Source organism: Mercenaria mercenaria, chromosome 11 (genome assembly GCF_021730395.1).
Source record: "Mercenaria mercenaria strain notata chromosome 11, MADL_Memer_1, whole genome shotgun sequence".
Taxonomy (NCBI): domain Eukaryota; kingdom Metazoa; phylum Mollusca; class Bivalvia; order Venerida; family Veneridae; genus Mercenaria; species Mercenaria mercenaria.
In genome coordinates this window covers 65,734,800-65,757,037 of record NC_069371.1, presented here as the reverse complement: position 1 = coordinate 65,757,037, position 22,238 = coordinate 65,734,800, and the positions used below count along the sequence as shown (strand labels likewise).

General features: G+C 35.4%; 1 protein-coding gene and 1 long non-coding RNA gene across 2 annotated transcripts; one reads left to right on the top strand and one right to left on the bottom strand.

Moving 5' to 3' along the window:
• Window positions 1–6,732: 6,732 nt before the first annotated feature.
• Window positions 6,733–10,717, bottom strand: LOC128546909 (uncharacterized). The gene is made up of 3 exons (XR_008366215.1): window positions 10,633–10,717; window positions 9,414–9,515; window positions 6,733–7,939 (listed from the first exon to the last, which is right to left on the bottom strand). It is a non-coding gene; the product is annotated as an uncharacterized LOC128546909 (long non-coding RNA).
• Window positions 10,718–13,749: 3,032 nt separating this feature from the next.
• On the top strand, window positions 13,750–19,680 carry LOC123531957 (3-[(3aS,4S,7aS)-7a-methyl-1,5-dioxo-octahydro-1H-inden-4-yl]propanoyl:CoA ligase-like). The gene is made up of 5 exons (XM_053517609.1): window positions 13,750–13,928; window positions 14,985–15,835; window positions 16,006–16,144; window positions 16,735–16,883; window positions 18,150–19,680. Exons 2-5 carry the CDS (start codon window positions 15,016–15,018, stop codon window positions 18,683–18,685), a joined length of 1,644 nt encoding a protein of 547 aa, XP_053373584.1. The 5' UTR covers window positions 13,750–13,928; window positions 14,985–15,015; the 3' UTR covers window positions 18,686–19,680.
• The last annotated feature ends 2,558 nt before the right edge of the window (window positions 19,681–22,238 follow it).

The window sequence follows — 22,238 nt, the reverse complement described above, 5'->3', positions numbered from 1 at the left end:
TTTAACTAAAACAAACAATTTAAAAAGAAGGATTGGGCCAGTCTAGTATGTGCCAATTTAGCTGACCTATATAGAACATGTTAGCAAAATAAAGGAGATTACGCATGCAAAGTCTCAACAAAAATCACCTTTGTGTAACTTTCTTGTCATTTTTATTTGGCCAGTTAATGTTTGAAACTATCACCCAAGCGGGACGTTTGCGTTCATTTTAATTGGCGAGATAATAAGTGCAAATATCACCCTTATGGAACTTCCGTGTCATTTTATTTTGCGAGTTTATAGTAAACATCCATCTTCGTGTTCTTAAGAATTCACGTCTGACGTTAAGTTGTATGTCCCACCTACTATGAGACTAGACTGTTCAGGACAATAGGTAGATTCCGTGATAGGCACTAGGACTGAGCTGCTATGATAAATGAGCCGCGCCATGGGAAAACCAACATAGTGGCTTTGCGACCAGCATAGATCCTAACCAGCCTACGCATCCGCGCAGTCTGGTCAGGATCCACCCTGTTCGCTAACAGTTTCTCTAATTGCAATAGGCTTTGAAAGCGAATAGTATGGATCCTGACCAGACTGCGCGGATGCTGGTCGCAAACCCACTATGTTGGTTTTCTCATGGCGCGGCTCAAATGTCTTCTGGTCTGTTTTGTCGGGCCCTTAATGGTGTTTCTCTTGATGCAACGTATTTTCAAAGGCATTACGTACATGCTTATATGGTTTTGAGACACTTGCTTTTTATACAAGTTAACAAGAGCATACTTATGTTTTACATGCCATGCCTTCTGTTACCATCGAATGTGTACGAGATTCACTTGACTAGGAATACTTGTATTTACACTGTACTGTAACTTTGTAACTTTGGAACACGGGAGGTTCGGTGTACATTTAACATCTTTATCTTGTCACTGGCATTTCAAAGGCGGTGCCCACATTTATTTTCCAATTCTTTTGTGTCTATATTTTATTTGTGCGTGTGTGTTTTAATTATTTACACATGTCAACAGACACTGATATTGGGTTTCACTTTGTTGGATACTGGATTTCTTCCATTTGTTTAATTTGTCTTGGTTGTTTGATGCACTTTGGCTATGTATTCATATATTTTCATTATTTACATATCTATACATACACTGCTTTCGGGTTTCACTGTATATGTGTTATTTGAACACAACTGTTCCTTTTGGATTATTATCCATGACGTTTTTACCCTACCCGTAATAGAGTACCTCCTTTTTGAAGAGTATCCAATTCCTACCATAAACCTACTTTGACTGCAATTTTCAGGGGTCGTAGGTTCAAGCCCCACTGTGACCAACATTTTTTCCTTAATTTCCTTTTTTTTCTATTAAGTTTTTACTTCTTTCAAGACTTATAAGCGATGTATTGTACAAAAGTGGAAACCCTTATGAATGCACCTTATGAAACCCATTCCCTGTCTAAAACACTAATTCTAAGGAATTTTATCTCGACTGTGATAAAAACTATAAGATTCATCCAATAACTGTCAAATCCACTTCCTCAAAATAATAGTACTAGTGTCATAATGATATGAATGGTTGCGCCCAGGATTCCAAGCGGTGCTCCAAACCACGACTTTTTGAGTGAACGGCCGGCACTTTCGTCACTCGAGCACCACTCCCCTTTTTCACCTTACTGTTAAAGCATTGTAGAGACTGGGACTATGGTAAGTTCGTAATTGAAAGCTACTAGCATATCCTAGAAAATTTTAATTTACAATGAAAAGAATATTTTCTAGAAGAACACTATTTAGCAAATGACTAACAAAAGGGCAAACGATAACCGGATTTGTTTTGGCCGGTCGTTGCGTGCGATGTACATACCTTGAAAAAGAACATGTGAAACTTCTATGACGAAATAATGAAATAAAACAAATTCAACTTACTTACTTTTTTATTTTAACAGACAGTCACATGATTTAATCCAAATGATTTCTAGTCATAGTGTAACTTAACCTAGAAGAAAGTAAATACAAAACACCATTTTTCTTTAAATGTATAGCAGATTGTCTTATTTCTGCCATGAGAGCTTGTCATTAAATAAAAATAAAATAAGGGTTTTACAAAGTAAAGTGCAAATTTGATTTACATATCTGTGTCTGGAAAGTTAGGTTCCTATTCCACTTACATCTCCAATACCGTCGTGGATAAAACACTCAAGATGCACGTGAACTGATAAACTGGAAGCTTTATAGAATTTCTGTAAACTAATTATAGTTGTAGAAACTAAAATGATATGTCATTCAATATTTTTTTATATTATGGCACTCTCTCCAAATATGTCTTTATCTTTTTATATAATTTTAAACAATGAAAAGCCATCAAAGTGTTCTTTTCGTAACATTCAAGGAAATGGATCGGTTATGACACTCGGCAATTTCCGTATGATTACGTATTCACGTTTAGGCAATTCGGCATTCTTCGGACTTTAATGTAGCTCTCAATGTGCGCATGGCATTCCGCAAAAGCCGGAAAATACCGAAATCACAATCGGAGAATAGGTAATCTGCCGACTGTCCTAACGGATTCACTACCCTAACACACTACCCTGCCATTTCTATCCATCAAGTTTTCTGCATATTCCAACGTTTATAGAAAAATAAATACTAAATAAAATTCTACACAGAACAGTTTTGTCGTAATTTACTTCTTAATTCTGAAAAATATAACAAAACAGATTCTAAAAAAAATGAAAACAAAATAGTAAACTAACGTAGACATATAATTTTGCCCAGCATGTTTGTAACTTTTTATAAATAAATAGAAAAAAAAATGAAAACTCAATTCCACGAAAATGTTTAGTCCATTAGCTTGTATCGTAATATTTTTTTCAGGAAATTCTTTGAAGTTTCCTTATACTTTTTAAAATTTATTTCTTATTGTACTTTAACATATCAAAACAAAACTCGTAATATTCTATTGTGTAGGACAAAATCCCCGATCGACTAAATCCCCTTGCTCAATTTGATCAATGCGGACAAAATCTCGTCCCCATCCCCAACCCTTGATTTCGTCTAAATTTATAAAAACAATGATTAAAAAGATTTTTGAAAAAAAAAAGAATAATATGTATTAACTGAAAATGTGGATAGAATCAAGTGTGTACCTTGTAAAACCGGAGTACACAATCGAGCCCATTAACTGTTTGTGTTAAGCTGCCAATTTTAATTTTCAATGAATGATATTTGGCCAGAAAACCTAGTACTTCGAGAAAAAGTTCAAACTTAAATGAGCGTTCAAATGAAAGATTTTGCTACCAAATATCACGCAATATTTTTAGAGTCCTTTCGCTATCATTTTGGGATATATTGTTTTTCAAACATGAGCTTTCCCAAGGGAAATGACAGATTTTCCATCGGTAATAGAGCACCTTCCCATGGCATGTTATTTTTCCATGGGGAATATATTGTCTATTTTTCCAATGGGAAAATTATTATTTCTATTTTCAGCTAAAAACTAATACATTTTCGTAATTTGCATTCAAATAAGACCTTTTCATTTCTCATTTTGTATAATATGAAAACATTGCTAATTTCAATTTTCCCACGGGAAACATTTCCACGGGAATCCTATGGGAATCCCATGTGATTGGTTTCACATGAAAATTCCAATAGAAATGTCCATCTCCTGGCTTCTTGAAGAAATTTTAGTTAGAACTAAAATTTTAATGCACTTGATTCTCAGAGCTCATGAAGCTGTATCCCCTATGCCACTTAGCAGTGATTGATTGATTAAGATTCAGAAATGGCCTGTGTATGAGGATCCCATATCATGCAAAAAATATCAATTTATATAAATGAAAAATGCACCTATAGTAAACAATTTTAATTTCTAGTGCAAAAAATAGTATAGGACGTGGGATCTAAAATCAATCGTTGTTACATATAAATAGAATAAAACACCGTTGATGACTGACCATACAGAATTACAAAAATGTTTTAAGACAGTTGTTTGTAATACATTTACTATTTGGGTCACCCAACCAATCGCATCCATTTGAATACGGACATATTGGTCTAGCCGCAGTTCCATATTTCCATTCGTTGAATTTAACAGGACGATGGTTGTTTCATTAATGTAAACATATTTGGTCTTAGGAACGGCCATGGTGTGCAGTTTCTTTCGAAATATTGGCATAAGGAAGATATTAAAACTACTATTAAATAAGAGAGGTTGAGCGGTCAATAAAAGAAATTCGGAATGAACTTGTCTGTGTTCATACCATATGTTTTGTTCACAGGAGATAACTCCTGAGGCTACTGAAATTTTGTATAGTCATGTCCCTTTTCTTCTCAAAATGTAGGAGATAATCAGAACCAAGAAAGATGGGAAATAAAAAATGAATGGATTATCTAGTCTGTAGCCAGACTAAGGATAGACGTACATGGCCCTAAAGAACATTTGAAACCAAAAACCATGTACACTTATAAACATATTCTTTTACAGTTTTAGAAATAGTCATTTATACCCCTTAACACGTAACTGAGTGTCCATTGAGAGTTCTGCATAATATGTAAAATGTAAATGTGGACTATTTATGAAAATATATCTCATTCCCATAGGAAATGTTTTCCATGGGAAACGTTCTGACACGCTTCCCTAGAAAACTGTTTCCCATAGGAAATGCCTTTATTTCCCGTGGAAATTGTTTCTCATGTGAAATATTTAATATCCCTTGGAAAAGCGCTCCCACGGGAAAATTAAAAAAACAGCTAAAAATGTAGAAAGGTTATCAGAAATGTTGCTATGGTATAAAGATTATATATATATTGAATAGTATAGTATAATATTGTCCGTGGAAAATTCCCATGGGAAACTGGCGTTCTGTAGGGAACAAGTTCCCGTATCTTTTCCATGGGAAAATTATGTTCCCATGGTAAACATTCGCATTCCCATTGGGAATTTCAATATTTCTTTACTTTTCACAGCTTTAAAAATGCAATTAAATAAAAATTAAAAGTAAGAAATAAATCCGATAACCAAACCCTTTCATTTGACGCATAAAAATCTTTGTTTTAACGTGCAGAAGTATTTGCTGTTTTTCCTCTTATTGGCGTGGCAAAAATAAATTGGAGTACCTATAAATGTACTTTTCAAATAATCAAGTTTTCTGCTTATCTGCAAGACTGTTCAAATGATAATAATGTTTAAAATGATAAAAGTGATTACATAAATAACAAGATATAACACAAAAATACATTTCCTTAGACTATATATACACTGTATGTCTTATTTTACAAGACAAGCCAATTCTGAAAATAAAGATAAATGTACAGTATTACAATTGTTCGCTAGAACAGACCCTGTTGTGGTTACCGGAGGTGTGTGAACGAATTAGATACAGCGGTGTGCTAACTTTAACACGAGTAATTATACTGTTTTGAAAAAAAATAGAACAGTGCGAGGTAGGTTAGTGAGAGTTTGTTGATATAAGAAGGAGAGCCAGTAGGAATAAGTTTAAAATGAACAACAATGCTGGGCCCTATATCGCTCATCTGCACATCTGACAACTTAGTTACTAGGTTTTCTATATATTCAGAAGCAACTCCCATGTACTGGCATATTAAAATGATACAACAAATTGTCTAGTTGTATAACTTCCATCAATGTATCTTTAAACGCCTGAAAGAAGGGCGTCAAATATCCGTGCAGGCTGATCATGGTCTGCACTGTTCGCTATTCAGTCAGTACATTTTCAGTGAACACCCCTTTGAATCATAAGAGGTACTGCCCAAACAGAATGATGGGCCAGGCCATTTAAAAAATTTAGCGGGGTAAAGGTTAACAAGAAAATAAAAGGCATACAACGCACGACAGACAAAATACGAAACACCGCGGACTAAACACTAACAAAAGGCGACAGGTTACAGAAAACATATGAAACACCGCGGACGACTAAACTCTTATAAAAGGCGACAATATACAGACAACATGCGAAATACAGCGGACGACTAAACTCTTACAAAATCCGACAGGTTACAGACAACATGCGAAATAGCGCGGACGACTAAACTCTTACAAAAGTCGACAGGTTACAGACAACATGCGAAATAGCGCGGACGACTAAACTCTTACAAAAGCCGACAGGTTACAGACAACATGCGAAATACCGCGGATGACTAAACTCTTACAAAAGGCGACAGGTTACAGGTAACATACGAAATATCGCGGACGACTAAACTCTTACAAAAGGCGACAGGTTAGACAACATACGAAATACCGCGGACGATTAAACTCTTACAAAAGGCGACAAGTTACAGACAACATACGAAATACCGCGGACGACTTAAATCTTACAAAAGGCGACAGGTTAGACAACATACGAAATACCGCGGACGACTAAACTTTTATAAAAGGCGACATGATACAGACAACATACGAAATACCGCGGACGACTAAACTCTTACAAAAGTCGACAGGTTACAGACAACATGCGAAATACAGCGGACGACTAAACTCTTACAAAATCCGACAGGTTACAGACAACATGCGAAATAGCGCGGACGACTAAACTCTTACAAAAGTCGACAGGTTACAGACAACATGCGAAATAGCGCGGACGACTAAACTCTTACAAAAGCCGACAGGTTACAGACAACATGCGAAATACCGCGGATGACTAAACTCTTACAAAAGGCGACAGGTTACAGGTAACATACGAAATATCGCGGACGACTAAACTCTTACAAAAGGCGACAGGTTAGACAACATACGAAATACCGCGGACGATTAAACTCTTACAAAAGGCGACAAGTTACAGACAACATACGAAATACCGCGGACGACTTTAATCTTACAAAAGGCGACAGGTTACAGACAACATACGAAATACCGCGGACGACTAAACTCTTACAAAAGGCGACAGGTTACAGACAACATAAAAAATACCGCGGACGACTAAACTCTTACAAAAGGCGACAGGTTATAGACAACATACGAAATACCGCGGATGATTAAACTCTTACAAAAGGTAACAGGTTACAGACAACCTACGAAAGATATATGTAAGTAAAGATTAACAGGTTAACTTATCCAGCTACTGTCACAGAAGCAAACTCTCAGATATAATAAAATGAAACAAATACGAAAATATAATCGCATATCTGACCCTGATGTAAATAATAACTTGATTAAAATCTATAACCACATAATTCATAGAACCACACATTATCTACAAACACATATTAAACTCAAAACCGAACAGAAAAAGGAAAAAATACAGGACTGACGTATTTACAAATAAAAATTGTACATCATTTTAAGCATGAAACAAAACAAAGTTAAATATTTATATACTGTAGATTGGGCTATTTCATGTACGCATTCTTAGCGTCATGGTAAGCAGTTACATTAGCGGTGTTAAGAATTTGCGAAACGTGAGTGTTTATATTTTATGACATAACGCAGATTACTATTCAAAAATATATTGAATTCACTAGTATTTACGTATTCACGAATATTAGTGAAAATAAAAGTATCACGAATACCGCCCGACATACAGTATCGCTGACAAATTATGTACAAAACTATAGCGAATATCACTCGATCAACAATGTCGCTGACAAACTACGTACAAAACTATCGCGAGTATCGCTCGATCTACATTATTATGTTTAAAACTATCGTGAATATAGCCATATTAACAGTATCGCTGACAAATTATGTACAGATTGATCTTAAACAGTACAACATACAAAAAAAAAAAGGTAGAACAAAACGTTTCTAAAATTATAATGAGAAAATGCGCCAGCAACAAAACCATGCATATCCTTATGGGTTTTTAATCTAGTCCTCACAGATTTCAGCTTATACATGTAGACTGGACTTAGGGGTTGTCTGTCATTCTAATCATCGACCGTTCCTTTGTAGACTGGATTCTGATTGGACGTCAGCGGCGTCTTGTAAATTGGATTGTCAGTCTGTAAGACAAGTGCACGTTAGGTAATCAAGTAAAAAGGAAGGAAAAAAAGAATCATGATACTCTATGTTATGATATATATGGAGTGACAACAAACATATCTAGGGAAAACCTTGACTTTCGTATAAATAATCGTTTCATCCTTGATTTAAATGAACTTTATAGAATGTGCAACAAGGCTGGATAGTTTGCGCATCAAACAAAATGTCGTTTAAACACACATTTCTAGCGGTATTACCCGAGTCCACTACAGATTCTGTAACTCAAGTTCAAATGATGCATAATTATATAAACAAATATTTCTATTAGCCATACCTAACTCCACTGAATTCGGATTCTGAATCTCGAGGTCAATTTTGGATATTTATCTAAACAGACATCTAACCTGACTCCACTTTGGATACTGGCTTTTGTGTTCAAATCAAGCACATTTATTTGAGAAGACATTTCTAGTAGTCTTACATGTACCTGAGACCATTTCGGATTCTGTATCTCGTGTTCTAGCGTAACAAAAAATTCTGATCCAGCATATTTATTTAAACAAACACTCCCCACTTTGGATTCTGGAACTCGTGTTCAAATCTAGCATATTCATTTAAATAGATATTTCTAGCAGACCTATCTGACTCCATTTCGGATTCTGTATCTCGTGTTCAAATCTAGCGTATTCAATCTTGTCGTAGAAGGAGGTAAGAATCTTCCAGATGATCAGGAGTAGAAGCCCAACACCAATGATACCTCCCAGTACAGGCAAGGCTATCAGGAAAGGATCGGGTGGGCTCACACATTCTGATAGAATATTTAAACATTATAGGTATATGAAAAATACTTCACATATTCTAGTACTTTACGTTTTCTCATTCAGTTAGACTGCTGGTTTCGCACTGAATCTTAAAACAACTTATATCTTCGCCGATAGAGGGACAATATTTTACTGGCCGTCAACAGGATGTCAAAGCAATCCATATCAGGTTTAAGCAATATATTGATTTCATATTGCCGACTACGCTTTTTTTCATATATTAATACAAATCTTTCGTCTTTTGGTTTGGTACATTCTGCTTAACCTTCAAATGAACATTAAATAGACACAATAACACGTTTGTGAGCGTCAAGTCCTTTAAATCTTGGGAAGGCGGCACGATTATGTGGGGATAATTGTAAGGAGGGGACATGATTCTGTGGGGATAATTTGTAAGGTGACATGCTACAGTGGGGATAATTTTAAGCAGGTGACACGATGTTGTGGGGATAATTTAAGGAGGTGACGGGATGCTGTGGGAATCATTGTACGGAGGTGACACGATTCTGTGGCGATACTTTTAAGGAAGTGATACGATGCTGTGGCGATAATTTCAGGGAGGAGACACGATGCTGTGGGGATAATCTTTAGAAAGTGACACGATCCTAGGAGAGACTCCTAAAGAACTGACATGATGATGTGGTGATAATCATAAAGCCGTCAATATACTTACGTTTTGTTTTGACAAGATGCAGATGAACGGTGTCGTTCTCAAAAAGTATGATGTAGTTGATTTGACACTTATCTTTGTCAAATGTTCCACAAGGCTGTACATCTGCAAAAAAAATTCAAACAAGCAAGATATTTTGTGTTTCACTATGCTCCTCAGAGTTTCATATTTCGAGGTCGGAGTTCGAAACATGTGTATCCCTTTCATTTCACATAAAACATTATTACTGAAGCTAAGTTTGTTTTAAGGAGGTGAATAACCTGTAATGACAATAGGCAAGTTACGTATTCTCCGTATGGAAATTTGGCATTCTCCGTATGGAAGTTCGACATTTTCCTCATGGAAATTCGGCATTCTCCGTATGAAAGTTCGGCATTTTCCGTATGGAATTTCGGCATTCTCCATAATGGGTCCACTGCTTACAATTTTAACAGAGATATTTGACTTTATCAAAAACTTTAACCAACGCCGACGCCGACACCAGGGCGAGTGCAATAGCTCTACTTTTTCTTCGAAAAGTCGAGCTAAAGAAAGGAATTCTAGTCTTTCCTTTTCCTAAGCGTCCAACCTTGTAATTTGACAAAAATAACATAATGACCCTTTTCAACTTAGGAATTACTCGATATTTCAAACTCGCTTATCCGGTTTTCTCGATTACATTTCCAAGGACCGTCCCGATAACACGTGCAGAAAATATGAGCCGTGCCATGAGAAAACAAACATAGTGGCTTTGCGACCAGCTTGATCCAGACCAGCCTGCGCATCCGCGCAGTCTGGTCAGGATCCATGCTGTTCGCTAACGGTTTCCCTAATTGCAATAGGCTTTGAAAGCGAACAGCATGGATCGTGACCAGACTGCGCAGCTCAATTATACTTTTAAGTCAAATATCGGTTAACGCCCGATCCCTTGAAATTCGAACTACCCAGTTTTAACTGAATATGCATATGTACATATCTGGTACAGAATGATATATAGCTGCACCATGAGAAAACCAACATAGTGCATTTGCGACCAGCATGGATCCAGACCAGCCTGCGCATCCGCGCAATCTGGTCAGGATCCATACTGTTCGCTTTCAAACCCTATTGCAATTAGAGAAACCGTTAGCGAACAGTATGGATCCTGACCAGGCTGCGCAGATGCGCAAACTGGTCTGGATTCATGCTGGTCGCAAATGTACTATGTTAGTTTTCTCATGGTGCGGCTCATATAGATATTTACTGGTGACTGCATTTTGTCTCGGCAATTACATCAAGTTCTTCAGGAAGATCCTCAGCAGTAATGACTACCTTCTCACTCAGATCCTACAATAATACAAAGCAAGACTGTGAAGGTCGTTATATCTTGGACTTTCGAGAAATTTAGTAAGTCAGACAAAATCTGGACTATGTGGACTGAAACTTTATTCTATTCTACCGCGAGTAGTTTAGACTATGTGAAAATGATGCCAGCCTCAGACAGACTTCAAGAACTATATAAAAAAAAATCAGATGCGTTTTGACAGCTCTACTTGAATCGAGTTCAATGCAAAATCATGTTTACCATTCATCTTTGAATGCTCCGTTTTTTTTTTTTGAAATAGTACAAATTCGTGTTTACTATTTAAAACATCTCAATACATGCTCCGCTTTAAGCTCCCTGTTGTGTCCGCTATAGCTATTATGCCAGTATCGATGTTCAGGGGCTGTCATATGAGAGCGTGCCTGGAAGTTTTGTATTTAGCTACGAAATCTTTCGCATCAGTATAAGACCAACCACAATCTAGTGACCTTCTTTTTTCAACATACGTGAACTTTGATAATACAGGTATAATACAGTTATAATAGAAGATGACAGGCGGAGACTTTAGGCCCTTCCTGAATTGATATCATAAATATGCTATCACAACTTCATCTGCTATTGTAAGTTTGTAGCTAGATATCTGTATACCTCTATTTGTTTACGCAAATCATGTATAATTACCATGAAGGAAACACAAAAGAATACAGTTATTCTGTAGTGGGTCTTTAAAGTTATCAATTTTTAAATGTACTAGTTAGATTCTTAATACACTGAAAATTCGTGCAAATATTTACTTAATTTAAAGAAAGTCGTTATACTACTGACAATGGCGTTAGCTCCCTTGGCGTCCATGGTCTCTGTGGCAGACTGACCCCCTATCATATCTGTCAGCCCTTTGTACAAAACTTTGTCTGTTTCTTCCACAACAAAGAATGAATTAATCTTGCTATCTGCTAGAACCTTCTTCAATTGTCCGTAAGATGGATAGTCCTGTGGACCGGTTGTATACGTTTACGGTAAGAATTTATTTTGTACATTTTCATTTTTATTCAAGTTTCCTTTTGATCAAAGGCCGAAAATCTAAGCATAGCAGAACTAACATCTGGTGCGGTACATTAAAAAATTTCAAAAATTACTGAAAAACATGAAACAAAAATCCATTATCTATTCATAGTTCTGTTGTACAAAGACAAAAGACATGAGTAAAGCCACTGTAAGACTGTGACAAATCTATCAAATATTGGGAAAATATTTGCAGTCACTTATTTTATAGTGATTGATATAAAAAGTGTTGTCTTATCTCTGGGAGTTTAGGGTGCGTAAACTAATGTTTTCTAAGACAACTTCACCAACATTTGGAACAAATACAGAAAAGTATTAGTTTCCTTCTTCTCTTACAGTCTAACTGTAAGTGGTGCTGTTAAATACATACCGGACACACTGCAGCTTGTAATACGGCATCTAGCCCTCCTTCCATCGGGTCAAAGTTTGCAGATGTGTTGGCGTTCTTGGTAGTGTTCTGAAGAACAAAAGAAATCAAGCCAAATGAAAATCTGAAAATTTTCATTGTTCTATCGCATGACTTGTCTATTCATTTTACCACAGACCTCACTACCCGGATGTACAATCCACTGCAAAAGTTCTTGGTGATATTGAATCTCCGCAACAACCCCACTTCTCTTCTCCACTTCTTGTGGAGACTGAGTTGTTAACGACAGCATTACTGTATATCATATCATATTCGCGTCTGGTTAATTACGTGATTCATTAGACATTCGCGCGGTTAAAAGCGCGCGCTTTGACGTTGATTTCCTGAATATAATGCAGCTTATCATTATTCACGAGTGTTTGGTTTCTCTTTTCGCTCTGTTCGCAAAATATGTGAAAATAAAACGACCGTGAATATTACTCACCCTACTGTATGTTCACAAAATGTATCTTGTTAAATGTCGCTTGTATGAAAGACACTGCCATTGTTATTTTACCCTTGATATTGAAGACGAGTATCAATTCTCATTGGTTCTTGTTATAATAATTTATGGAAGAAATACATGTATATACAACAACACGTTTATGTACCACTGCCGATGTTCAACTTTATTGAGCTATTACAAACTAATAAATCGGTTTTATACAAATCTGCAAGGTATGTCTAAGAAAGCTTGGAAATCAAAAATTCAATTGTAATTCTGTAACAAAATCTTATTAACCTCTACGTAAACTGTTTATATCACATTTTATCATACTTTAGCGCGCGCGAAATGTAAAAGTATATTTAATGTAAAGGAACATTTTGTAATGATGATAAAATGTGATTAACCTCTACGTAAACTGTTTATATCACAATTTATCATACTTTAGCGCGAGATGTAAAACTATATTTAATGTAAAGGAACATTTTGTAATGATGATAAAATGTGATTAACCTCTACGTAAACTGTTTATATCATAATTTATCATACTTTAGCGCGAGATGTAAAACTATATTTAATGTAAAGGAACATTTTGTAATGATGATAAAATGTGATTAACCTCTACGTAAACTGTTTATATCATAATTTATCATACTTTAGCGCGAGATGTAAAACTATATTTAATGTAAAGGAACATTTTGTAATGATGATAAAATGTGATTAACCTCTACGTAAACTGTTTATATCACATTTTATCATACTTTAGCGCGAGATGTAAAACTATATTTAATGTAAAGGAAAATTTTGTAACGATGATAAAATGTATGTTCTGTTCTGTACTGTTCTGCATTATATTGTCTTTCTAGATTGCCATGTTTTATTGTCAGCGGAAAATACATTTTAGAATTAAGGAATATAATGAATATAATAGTTATTGCTCATGTTCAATGTTGCTTAAATGACCCTTTTAATATTCCGTCATAGATAGTAATTTGTTGTTGTTTTTTTTTTCTCAGTGAGATGAGCCAGCATAAGTTATAAGTTAAATTAGAATATAAGAAGAACTCTCAAACTTGTTCGTCTTTACGTGCATATGCATATCAGTACATATAAATTATTCACGCACGCACACTCCAACAACAAGTTTTACAAACATGTACGCACAAAAATATCGCATTACACCACTCCGTGTACTTCATATTACAAATATACTAGGGTATATGTCGCATTATATCTTTCTACAATTAGAATTAAAACAGGAGCTGTATGCTGGATAGAAGTGCAAATTATAATTATTAAAGAAGTTTTATGTCGGATAAAGAAGTAAGTATTACATTTTGTACTTACTACCAACAAATCGTGAGTATGTGATGCATATCTTTCTACAGTTATAATTATGAAACAAGTTTTGTGCCGTATAAAGAAGTTAGCATTATTTACTACCAATTTCTACATTTCGTCACCTCAGAGCAAAAAGTGGACAACTGCATTGACATTAAGAAGGACGAATTCACTTTTTGCGCTAATGTGACGATTTATAAATAATATCGGATCTTAATTATATTTTTCGTTATCTCAGACACATTTGTTTGAAATCATTGCAAAGTTTTTCTAAGTAATATACATATAGGAAAAGACATGCACTCTTGTAGCCATGTTGTTTGACAAACTAATTTGAACAGTCTTTGCAGTTGTAGAATGTCGAACATTTCCGTGAACTCATTTCAGACTGGAGAAAGCATTTAGTTTGAAGATTTTTCTGTCCTTGTTGAATGATATGAAAGCATTTGGCAGAGGGTGACCGAAGCAATTTTTCTGTAAAACTGATTCTGACGAGAAATTTAGAAGTTCCCATTATAGGTATATGATAAATGGTGTTAATATGACCCGCCCCCTGATGGTCATGCTTTTTAAACGAAACGGAATGGTTGAAAGGAGTTTGGAAATCTGGCCAGTGGTTTCTGAGAAAAAGTTTTTAAGTTTTCCATTTTGATTACATGGCAACCGTTATTTTACATGGAAGATCTAGATTTGAAAGAATCTGAAAGGCCCGGGGGTCATCCAATTCCTGTGATGCTTGGCGAAAATTGCCTTGGTAGATTAGGAGATGTCTTTATGTTCTTTAGATTTGGTCAAGGTCAACCCTTTTGATCAATATATATGTAAACAATGGCACCAGGATAATTTTCTTGTGACATATTTTTTCTTGTGACATATGTTTTTAGATATATTATCATTATCAGTGTTTATAATTATAGCTTGCAAACAAGCAAAAATGTCGAGCTAAAATGACAGATTAATATGAGATAAGACAAAGAACATAGTCAAAGTTTTGTTTATCCTGTTCGTTTGATCAAATATTCTAATTTGTATTTGTAGGTTTTATAATATATCAAGATAATTGTTCAGAATGGATACCGCCTTAAGTTACGCGAGTGCTCCAAGTTCAAGAGAGTACACGTATAAAACAAACATGCAGATGCTCTCTCACTGGGCGCACTTATATCCAGAGAAGGAGGCGTTTGTAGAATATGATGCACATGCGCAAAGACATTCCATAACATGTCAAGAGTTGTTGAAGAAAAGTAAAGCTTTCGGATGGTATGTGGCCAGTATTGGGATCAAGAAAGGTGATGTCGTAGCGTTCTGCATGAACAATTCTTTGAACATGCTTGTTTCAATGTTTGGTGTTCAGTTTGCTGGAGGAATACCAATATCGACCATGCAAAGTATGGCAGACGGAAGTGACGTCATTGATACGATCCGCGACCACAATTCCAAACTGCTAATAATGGATGCTAAAGAAGGGGACCAAAGCTGGCATATGTTACAGAACATTCAGTTATCTAAAGATTCTGCACAACTTCTTGACATCATATACAATAACAATTTGTCCGAACTTTTCAGATATAACTTTAAAGAAAAAGCAACCTATGTTGTCGATTTAGCAAATACAACGGAAGTTCAACTTCCGCAATTGTATCCAGAAGATTTAGCTGTTTATTTCAAAACGTCTGGAAGTACCGGAAAACCGAAACTTGTAGGCCATTGTCATTTTGAATTTTTTAGTACGAACACAATTAACGATTATCTTGGAATAGACGAGCAGTCCATATTTTTCTGTGACAGACCGTTTGGGTGGAGTGTAGGGTCTCCGAGAACGTATCTTGCCTCTGGGACAACACGAGTATTCACGGACAGCTTCTTGTCGATTCAGAAAAACAACATAGGTAATAAGATTTTGTAATTTATTAGCTGTTCTGTTCAGACAATTAACGTCTTTATTTTTATAAAAACTTTTAAAACTTATAAAATTTTGCTCTATAACATTACTGGAAGTAAATCATTAACTAGCAGTAAATTAATCACTATTTACTAAATGTATGTTGATCCTCTGTAGAGTTTCTGTCTAACATTATATACCAAGAGAAGTGCACGCACATGTATCTACCCGGCTATCTCGTCTCGGACCTACTTAAAAGTCGTGGAAATGAGGATAAATTTTCAACTGTCAAATCTATCATTTTTGCAGGAGAAAGGTACGTATGTTGTTTTTATTTCTTCTTTCATTATTGAGTTGAGTTTAATACCGGTATGACAAATGAAAATGAAAATACGTAAGGTAGAATGTTAACAACACAAGCACATTCGATAAACATGAATATCATATACCCCTTTGTTTGTAAGGTGGGAAAGACGTACACATCTACCACACACCTTGTTTGTTTGCGTTGTTTTGTTGTTGCTGTTGTTGTTTTTTTTTCTCAGACTTTCAGACATAACCATTGCCACATTAACAAAAAAACGTGTTCCTTCCATACTTTCATAAAAAAATGTTAAGAGAATCAGAGATTACCATCACCAGTTTTATCAAGTTTGTTAAAGTAATCCTTACGAATATTTTCCATTACATTATTGTTTTCTTTATTTAAACAATTTAACTTTTTAACGTTTCCAAGTGCAGTCAAACTTTACAGAAGAGACAACTTTTTCGGTTCTTTTTTGTGTTGTTAAATTAACTAGTTTGTATTTAGAAACAATTTGTGTTAAGATACCATTTTTTTGCAATTCCCATAGGCGGTCTATTTAATATAAGTTGGACTGAACCGTAATACATTATATATCTCAGGATCTCAAAACGGTATGCGGAAATGCAAGGGCGTTTCTGTAAGAAACTTGTCGTCTGGTATGGGTCTACAGAGGCAGCTGGGGTATCAGCTTTTTCTTCCCAGAATCCTGCGGAGTTTGAAGACGGAATTATTGGGAAACCTTTGCCAGGTGTGACTTTAAAGATATTCAATGGTCATCCTTCACTAAAAAATTTTATCTGTAAATATTCAATTCAAATGTACAGAATCTTCGTCAGATTTATTTAACACTACTGTATATAATTGAGCCGCGCCACGAGAAAATAGTGGCATTGTGACCAGCATGGATCCAGACCAGCTTGCGCATCCGTGCAGTCTGGTCAGAATCCATGCTGTTCGCTTTCAAGCCTATTGCGCGGATGTGCAGGCCGGTCTGGATCCATGCTGGTCGCAAAGCCACTATGTTGGTTTTCTCATGGCGCGGCTCATATAAATTAATTTTGTATGTAGAATCGCATTCATGATAAAATCTCACGCAGTAACAATCGCTTGTTTTAAAAAAAAACTTAGCTGTAGTATACATTTATACTGTGGTTAACTATAAATAACTTAATTTAAGTGTGTACTATTTAAAACCTTACTTGTTAATTTCGTTTAACATAAAATATACATAGTAATTGTTCATATGTTTGAATATGAAATTTGGTTTTAGTATATATATACATTTACTGAACTAGAGATTTCAAAATGATATTAAAATAAGCATCCTGTTTTATATTTTGTAATGGTTTCCTATTTATCATAATTTCATACTTAATTTCATGTAGTTTGTACAAATCACTTTCTGGAATGTAAAAGTTGAATCTCGCTGGCTTCATTAGAAATTTGTAGTTCATTTTCATGTACAAAAATGTTATACTCACTTTCATTTTCGATATTCTGCAGTCGATCATTTACTTTAAAATTATGATTTTAATACCCGGTATTGAAACAACCCGTCTATAATATTTTTGCGTTACAGCTTCTTTTTGTTTTGGGTCTACTTAGCAGATGCGAGGCTCTGTAGCTGTGTTTGTGGTGCTCTGTGCTTCCGAGAACACTACCCTTACCTACTGTCTTCTGCATATACACTTCTTTTGAATAAAACATCTTCTACCACTTCCTTGAAAATGTTCATTAGCTTTTACTGAATAAATTGTAGTCTTTAATTATGTATTGGCTGGAACGTTTTAGTTCTTTTCCTGGTATTGTGTTTTGTTAACAATTTCCTTTTTTACTTTTTTATTAGAGTTTTTTTTTTATCCATTTCACTGTATAGTACAAAAAAAAATGTGTATTGGAGTTTTGTAGATCGGTTCATTGTATCGGAATGTTTTACCCATGTCATTGTATTGGAGTTCTGTAAACCACTCCATTGTACTGAAGTTTCTTTTACTGAAGTAAGCTTTATTTTTAGGATACGAGATGAAAATAGTTGACGAGCGAGGTAATGTTGTGCCAGTGGGAGAGAAAGGAGAGTTGTATGTTCGCAGTGTTTACAGGTTCATAGAATACAAAGGTATGCGGGAAAAGTTTCTGGATACAGTTGACCAAAGAAACTGGCTTCACACTGGTGATTTGGTGCATCAACGCGCTGACGGCAACTTTATATTGAATGGACGAAAAAGTGAGCAAATGTCTGTTGGTAGTATGAAGATCTTTCCGCAAGAAGTCGAGAAAGTCTTAATCAGTTGCCCAGAAGTAGACGCAGTTGTAGCCGTACCAGTTCCGGATGAAAGACTTCACGATGCGATATGCGCTTGTATAGTTCTATCAAAGACAAATGCTGGGGATGTAGAAGATATGCAAACATATTTCGACCATTTGTGGGCTGACAATGCTTTATTCAAGCCGAAGTACTATATAGCCTTTGAGAAATTACCGGGAAATGTAAGTGGAAAAATAGACAGAAAAGGGATTGCTAAGATAGCAGCTTCTAAACTGAATCTTTGATGAGTCTGCCCTGCTTCGATTTAAGAAAATATCGCGTGTAAATAAAAAACAGACTGACAATAATCCAGATCATAATTTCTTTATTCGACCGACTTGTAAATACAGAACAGAACAGAAATCTTGTGTACACAGAACCGAACTGAACATACCCAGGAATCTAAGCCAATTTGCTGGCTTATTGGCGAAATTGTCTCCCTTGAAAACAGCTTACCAAGTGTATCGATTAGCCGTTATCGGTCAACTTACGCCTATTGAAATATAGAAGGACAAAGTCTTTAACACGTCAAATGACATCAAAAGCATTATCTGACAAAATTTATTAAGTTATTGAAGTAATCTGCAATATTTACATTTTCTTTCAATATAATTTTTAATAAAATAAATTATGATCTTCTTGCTTCCCCAAGCGTTTGAAATAAGTAACTAATTTTGATCCCGAGTCCCATTGATTTTTGTAGGAAATGACAGATTTTAAGCCTTACATGGTCTTTTCAAATGATATATTCTCATATTTATACTCATCTCACAACATTTATTAAGTTATTGAAGTAAACTAGAAAAGTTAATCTTTCTTTCAATGAGTTTATTTGTAAGTTATTCTTATGTCTTCTTGCTTCCCTAAACGTTTAAATATCACTGAATTTACTAATTTTGAAATTTTTGCCTGTCTTAGTACACGTGTTACTGATGACATCGGATAAACAGATACAAGTGTCTGAATAAGATAGACATGTGTGTCGATCTAATTCCGTGTATTTAAAAAATTCAAATTACATGTCTAAATAAAAAAAAATCATTTTACTTAGAAAACAGAATACTTTTGAATACAGAACAGAACAGACTGAACAGAAAATTTGTAAATACAGAACAGAACAGAAAACCTGTGAATACAGAGTAGAACAGAAAACAGAACGATAGAACATTTGTGAATACAAAGCTTTTGTGTTCTTATCACATAATTTTAAAGAGAAAACACTTGTCGGCAACACTATCCCGAATGAGTGAATTTTGGTCTTTGATGGCGTTGCTAAAAGGTTTGATAAACCGGTAAGATCTAAGTCTTAGTTTTGCAACACAATCTGTATAACAACCGTTACGGTGTTTATGGATAATTCATACATTACGGGCCGAAAAACCTGACAATGAGCATTTTACCGTGGTCTTGCCGGTGCTGGAAAAACTCGTGTTACATCCGGGCTGTGAGATGACTCACGTGCTATAATTTATGAGTGAATACATAAATTCATACGCTATATATACTATAATAAAATAGTGCTTAAAAGAAATGCATTTTTTTTTCATATTTCATTTCTTCTTTTAATTGAAGAAAACAACATGCAAAACAAAGAATCTATAACTAGTTGAAGGTGCGAATGGAAATATCTGGCTCTCGAAAGAGCTTCGTTGCTCGCTAAACGGTTACTTTTGATCCAGATATTTCCATCCGTACCTTCAATCAGTAATATATTCTTATACTGTCAGCCTAACCCTAATTCATATGACTTACAATAAATCTATTGATGTCATTATTTAGCCTTCTGTGAATGTATCCGTAGATAGGTTCGCATTGTGTCTTCTGTAAAACACACGGGTTTGCCAAACTACAAATAAAAACATAAATCAAACTTATCTATACGAAGATATAACAAGATATCTAATTTGTTTATCTCGTCGTCATTACATTGCATGCCTCTAATACATCCGGGTTGGATAAAACATCTTTGAGTTTTGAACCATACAGACAGAACCAAATTTACCGGCTGTACTTTTCATGTCGAACTTCTAGCAAAGTTCAGGCAAAGGTTAAAATTCAGACGACATGTTAAAGGTATCCTGTGCAACGAAAATCTGGCTGTTTTTTCACTTTATTTGGACTTGGTGGTCAAATTTCTTCTAATACAAGTTTCGTTTGTATATATAGTTACAATATCGGGGCTTAGAGCGAAACTGTTATATCTGCTTCTATTTCTATATATAGATAGACCAGTTTCGCTCTAAGCCCTCGATATGTCATCAAATTTACTTAACGATCAAGAAGAAACTGCTGGCAAGACATTACAATATATAATTCACAATGACAGCTCATTATCGGATAAACCAAGTCCTTAACAACTTTACAGGCAGATAGAAGCATGTGTGTGGAAGCCCGGTGTGTCTACAAAATGTGGCCGGCTCTGCCTGTAATATTGACCGTACGCGTACGAACGAAGCAATATTCCACCGCAAGTAAGGCTGATATATGACTTCAGCTGTCTGTATATAGTTGACACCAACAAAAAGCACGGTGTAAAATGACAGTACAAGTCAATTGGAAAATAGATTTTAATTTTGCGTGCTTTTCGGCCTTCGTGATTAATTACGACGCATCTGAACGAAAAAAAAGTATTTTATTTCCCAACAAATCACACAAAACTAAAATCTATTTCCATTCTAACACGTTCGAATAACACCAGGAAGGGATACTAATCTGGAATCATTTTTAGGCGGAATAGCCAAAAGTAGGTCATTTTGCGAAACGTGTTTTAATCGACAAGACAGTACACGGTAATCCTTCTTTGTTTATATAAAAGAAAATCTTAAAAGTGTTAGAATAATTATTAACGTTTACTGCGGACGCTTCCAGTTTAAGCATGGGTTATAGGATTCGTACATATTTGTTACTGTTTAAAGTAAGCTGTATGATAAAAGGTATGATATCGTGCTAGAGAGACACTTTCAGAAGTACTAAAATCTTACAAAGAACCTTCTTAATTTCTCCGTAAGTCTTGCTAGATCCGCAATTCGATCTTTCATTGAAATTGTATAGTCCATCACAAAATACATGTCAATGGGTAGATTGGCAGCCACGCGGTACTTCATGTCGAAGGAATATGTCTTGCTTGTAAATGTAATAAGAACATTCAAATATATGAAAATTCACACCTTTAGGTGATCAGACAGTGTTATGTAAATTCCATTACTAAACTGTCCCAATGCAGTGCATCAAAAATGCATTTGTATGTAAAAAGCGGAATGCCAAATCCACTTTGTGCTGAGGATGGTAACGTTATTAAAAATAGTTCATAGTACTTATCACTCCTATGAATTATTAAACATTAATTTCATTCTAGAAAAAAAGTCCAATGTATATCAGACATTGATTATTGCGCCGACTTGTTACATCGGCAGAATGTCGACCCGATATCTTGAAGAGATAACAAATATTGGTTATATATGGTCGAATATCCCCATGTTTACTGGGATTATGCATCAATTATTGCATTTTATTAGATAATATGCGACTTCTTCTTGTTTGCGTTTAATCGGTACCATGCCCTCGTGGCCGAGTGGTTAATGTCGCTAAAACCGAATCATTTGGCCCTCGCCGCTGTGAGTTCGGAACCCCACTCTGATGTAGATATTTTCATGTAAGGAAGCCCTCAATCTGACTTACGGAAGGTCGATGGTTCTACCACGTGCCCGCCCGTACTTGGTGGGTCGCCTTGGGTTTCCTTCACCATCAAAAGTTAATACGTCACCGTGTGACCTAATTGTGTCGTTGTGACGTTAAACC

Bases quoted from the DNA above. Each gene is read 5' to 3' on its own strand.
- LOC123531957 (XM_053517609.1), top strand. From the start codon at position 15,016: ATGGATACCGCCTTAAGTTACGCGAGTGCTCCAAGTTCAAGAGAGTAC. The intron at 16,145-16,734 runs GTACGTATGTTG...TATATATCTCAG, and splicing joins ATCATTTTTGCAGGAGAAAG to GATCTCAAAACGGTATGCGG. The intron at 16,884-18,149 runs GTGTGACTTTAA...CTTTATTTTTAG, and splicing joins TATTGGGAAACCTTTGCCAG to GATACGAGATGAAAATAGTT.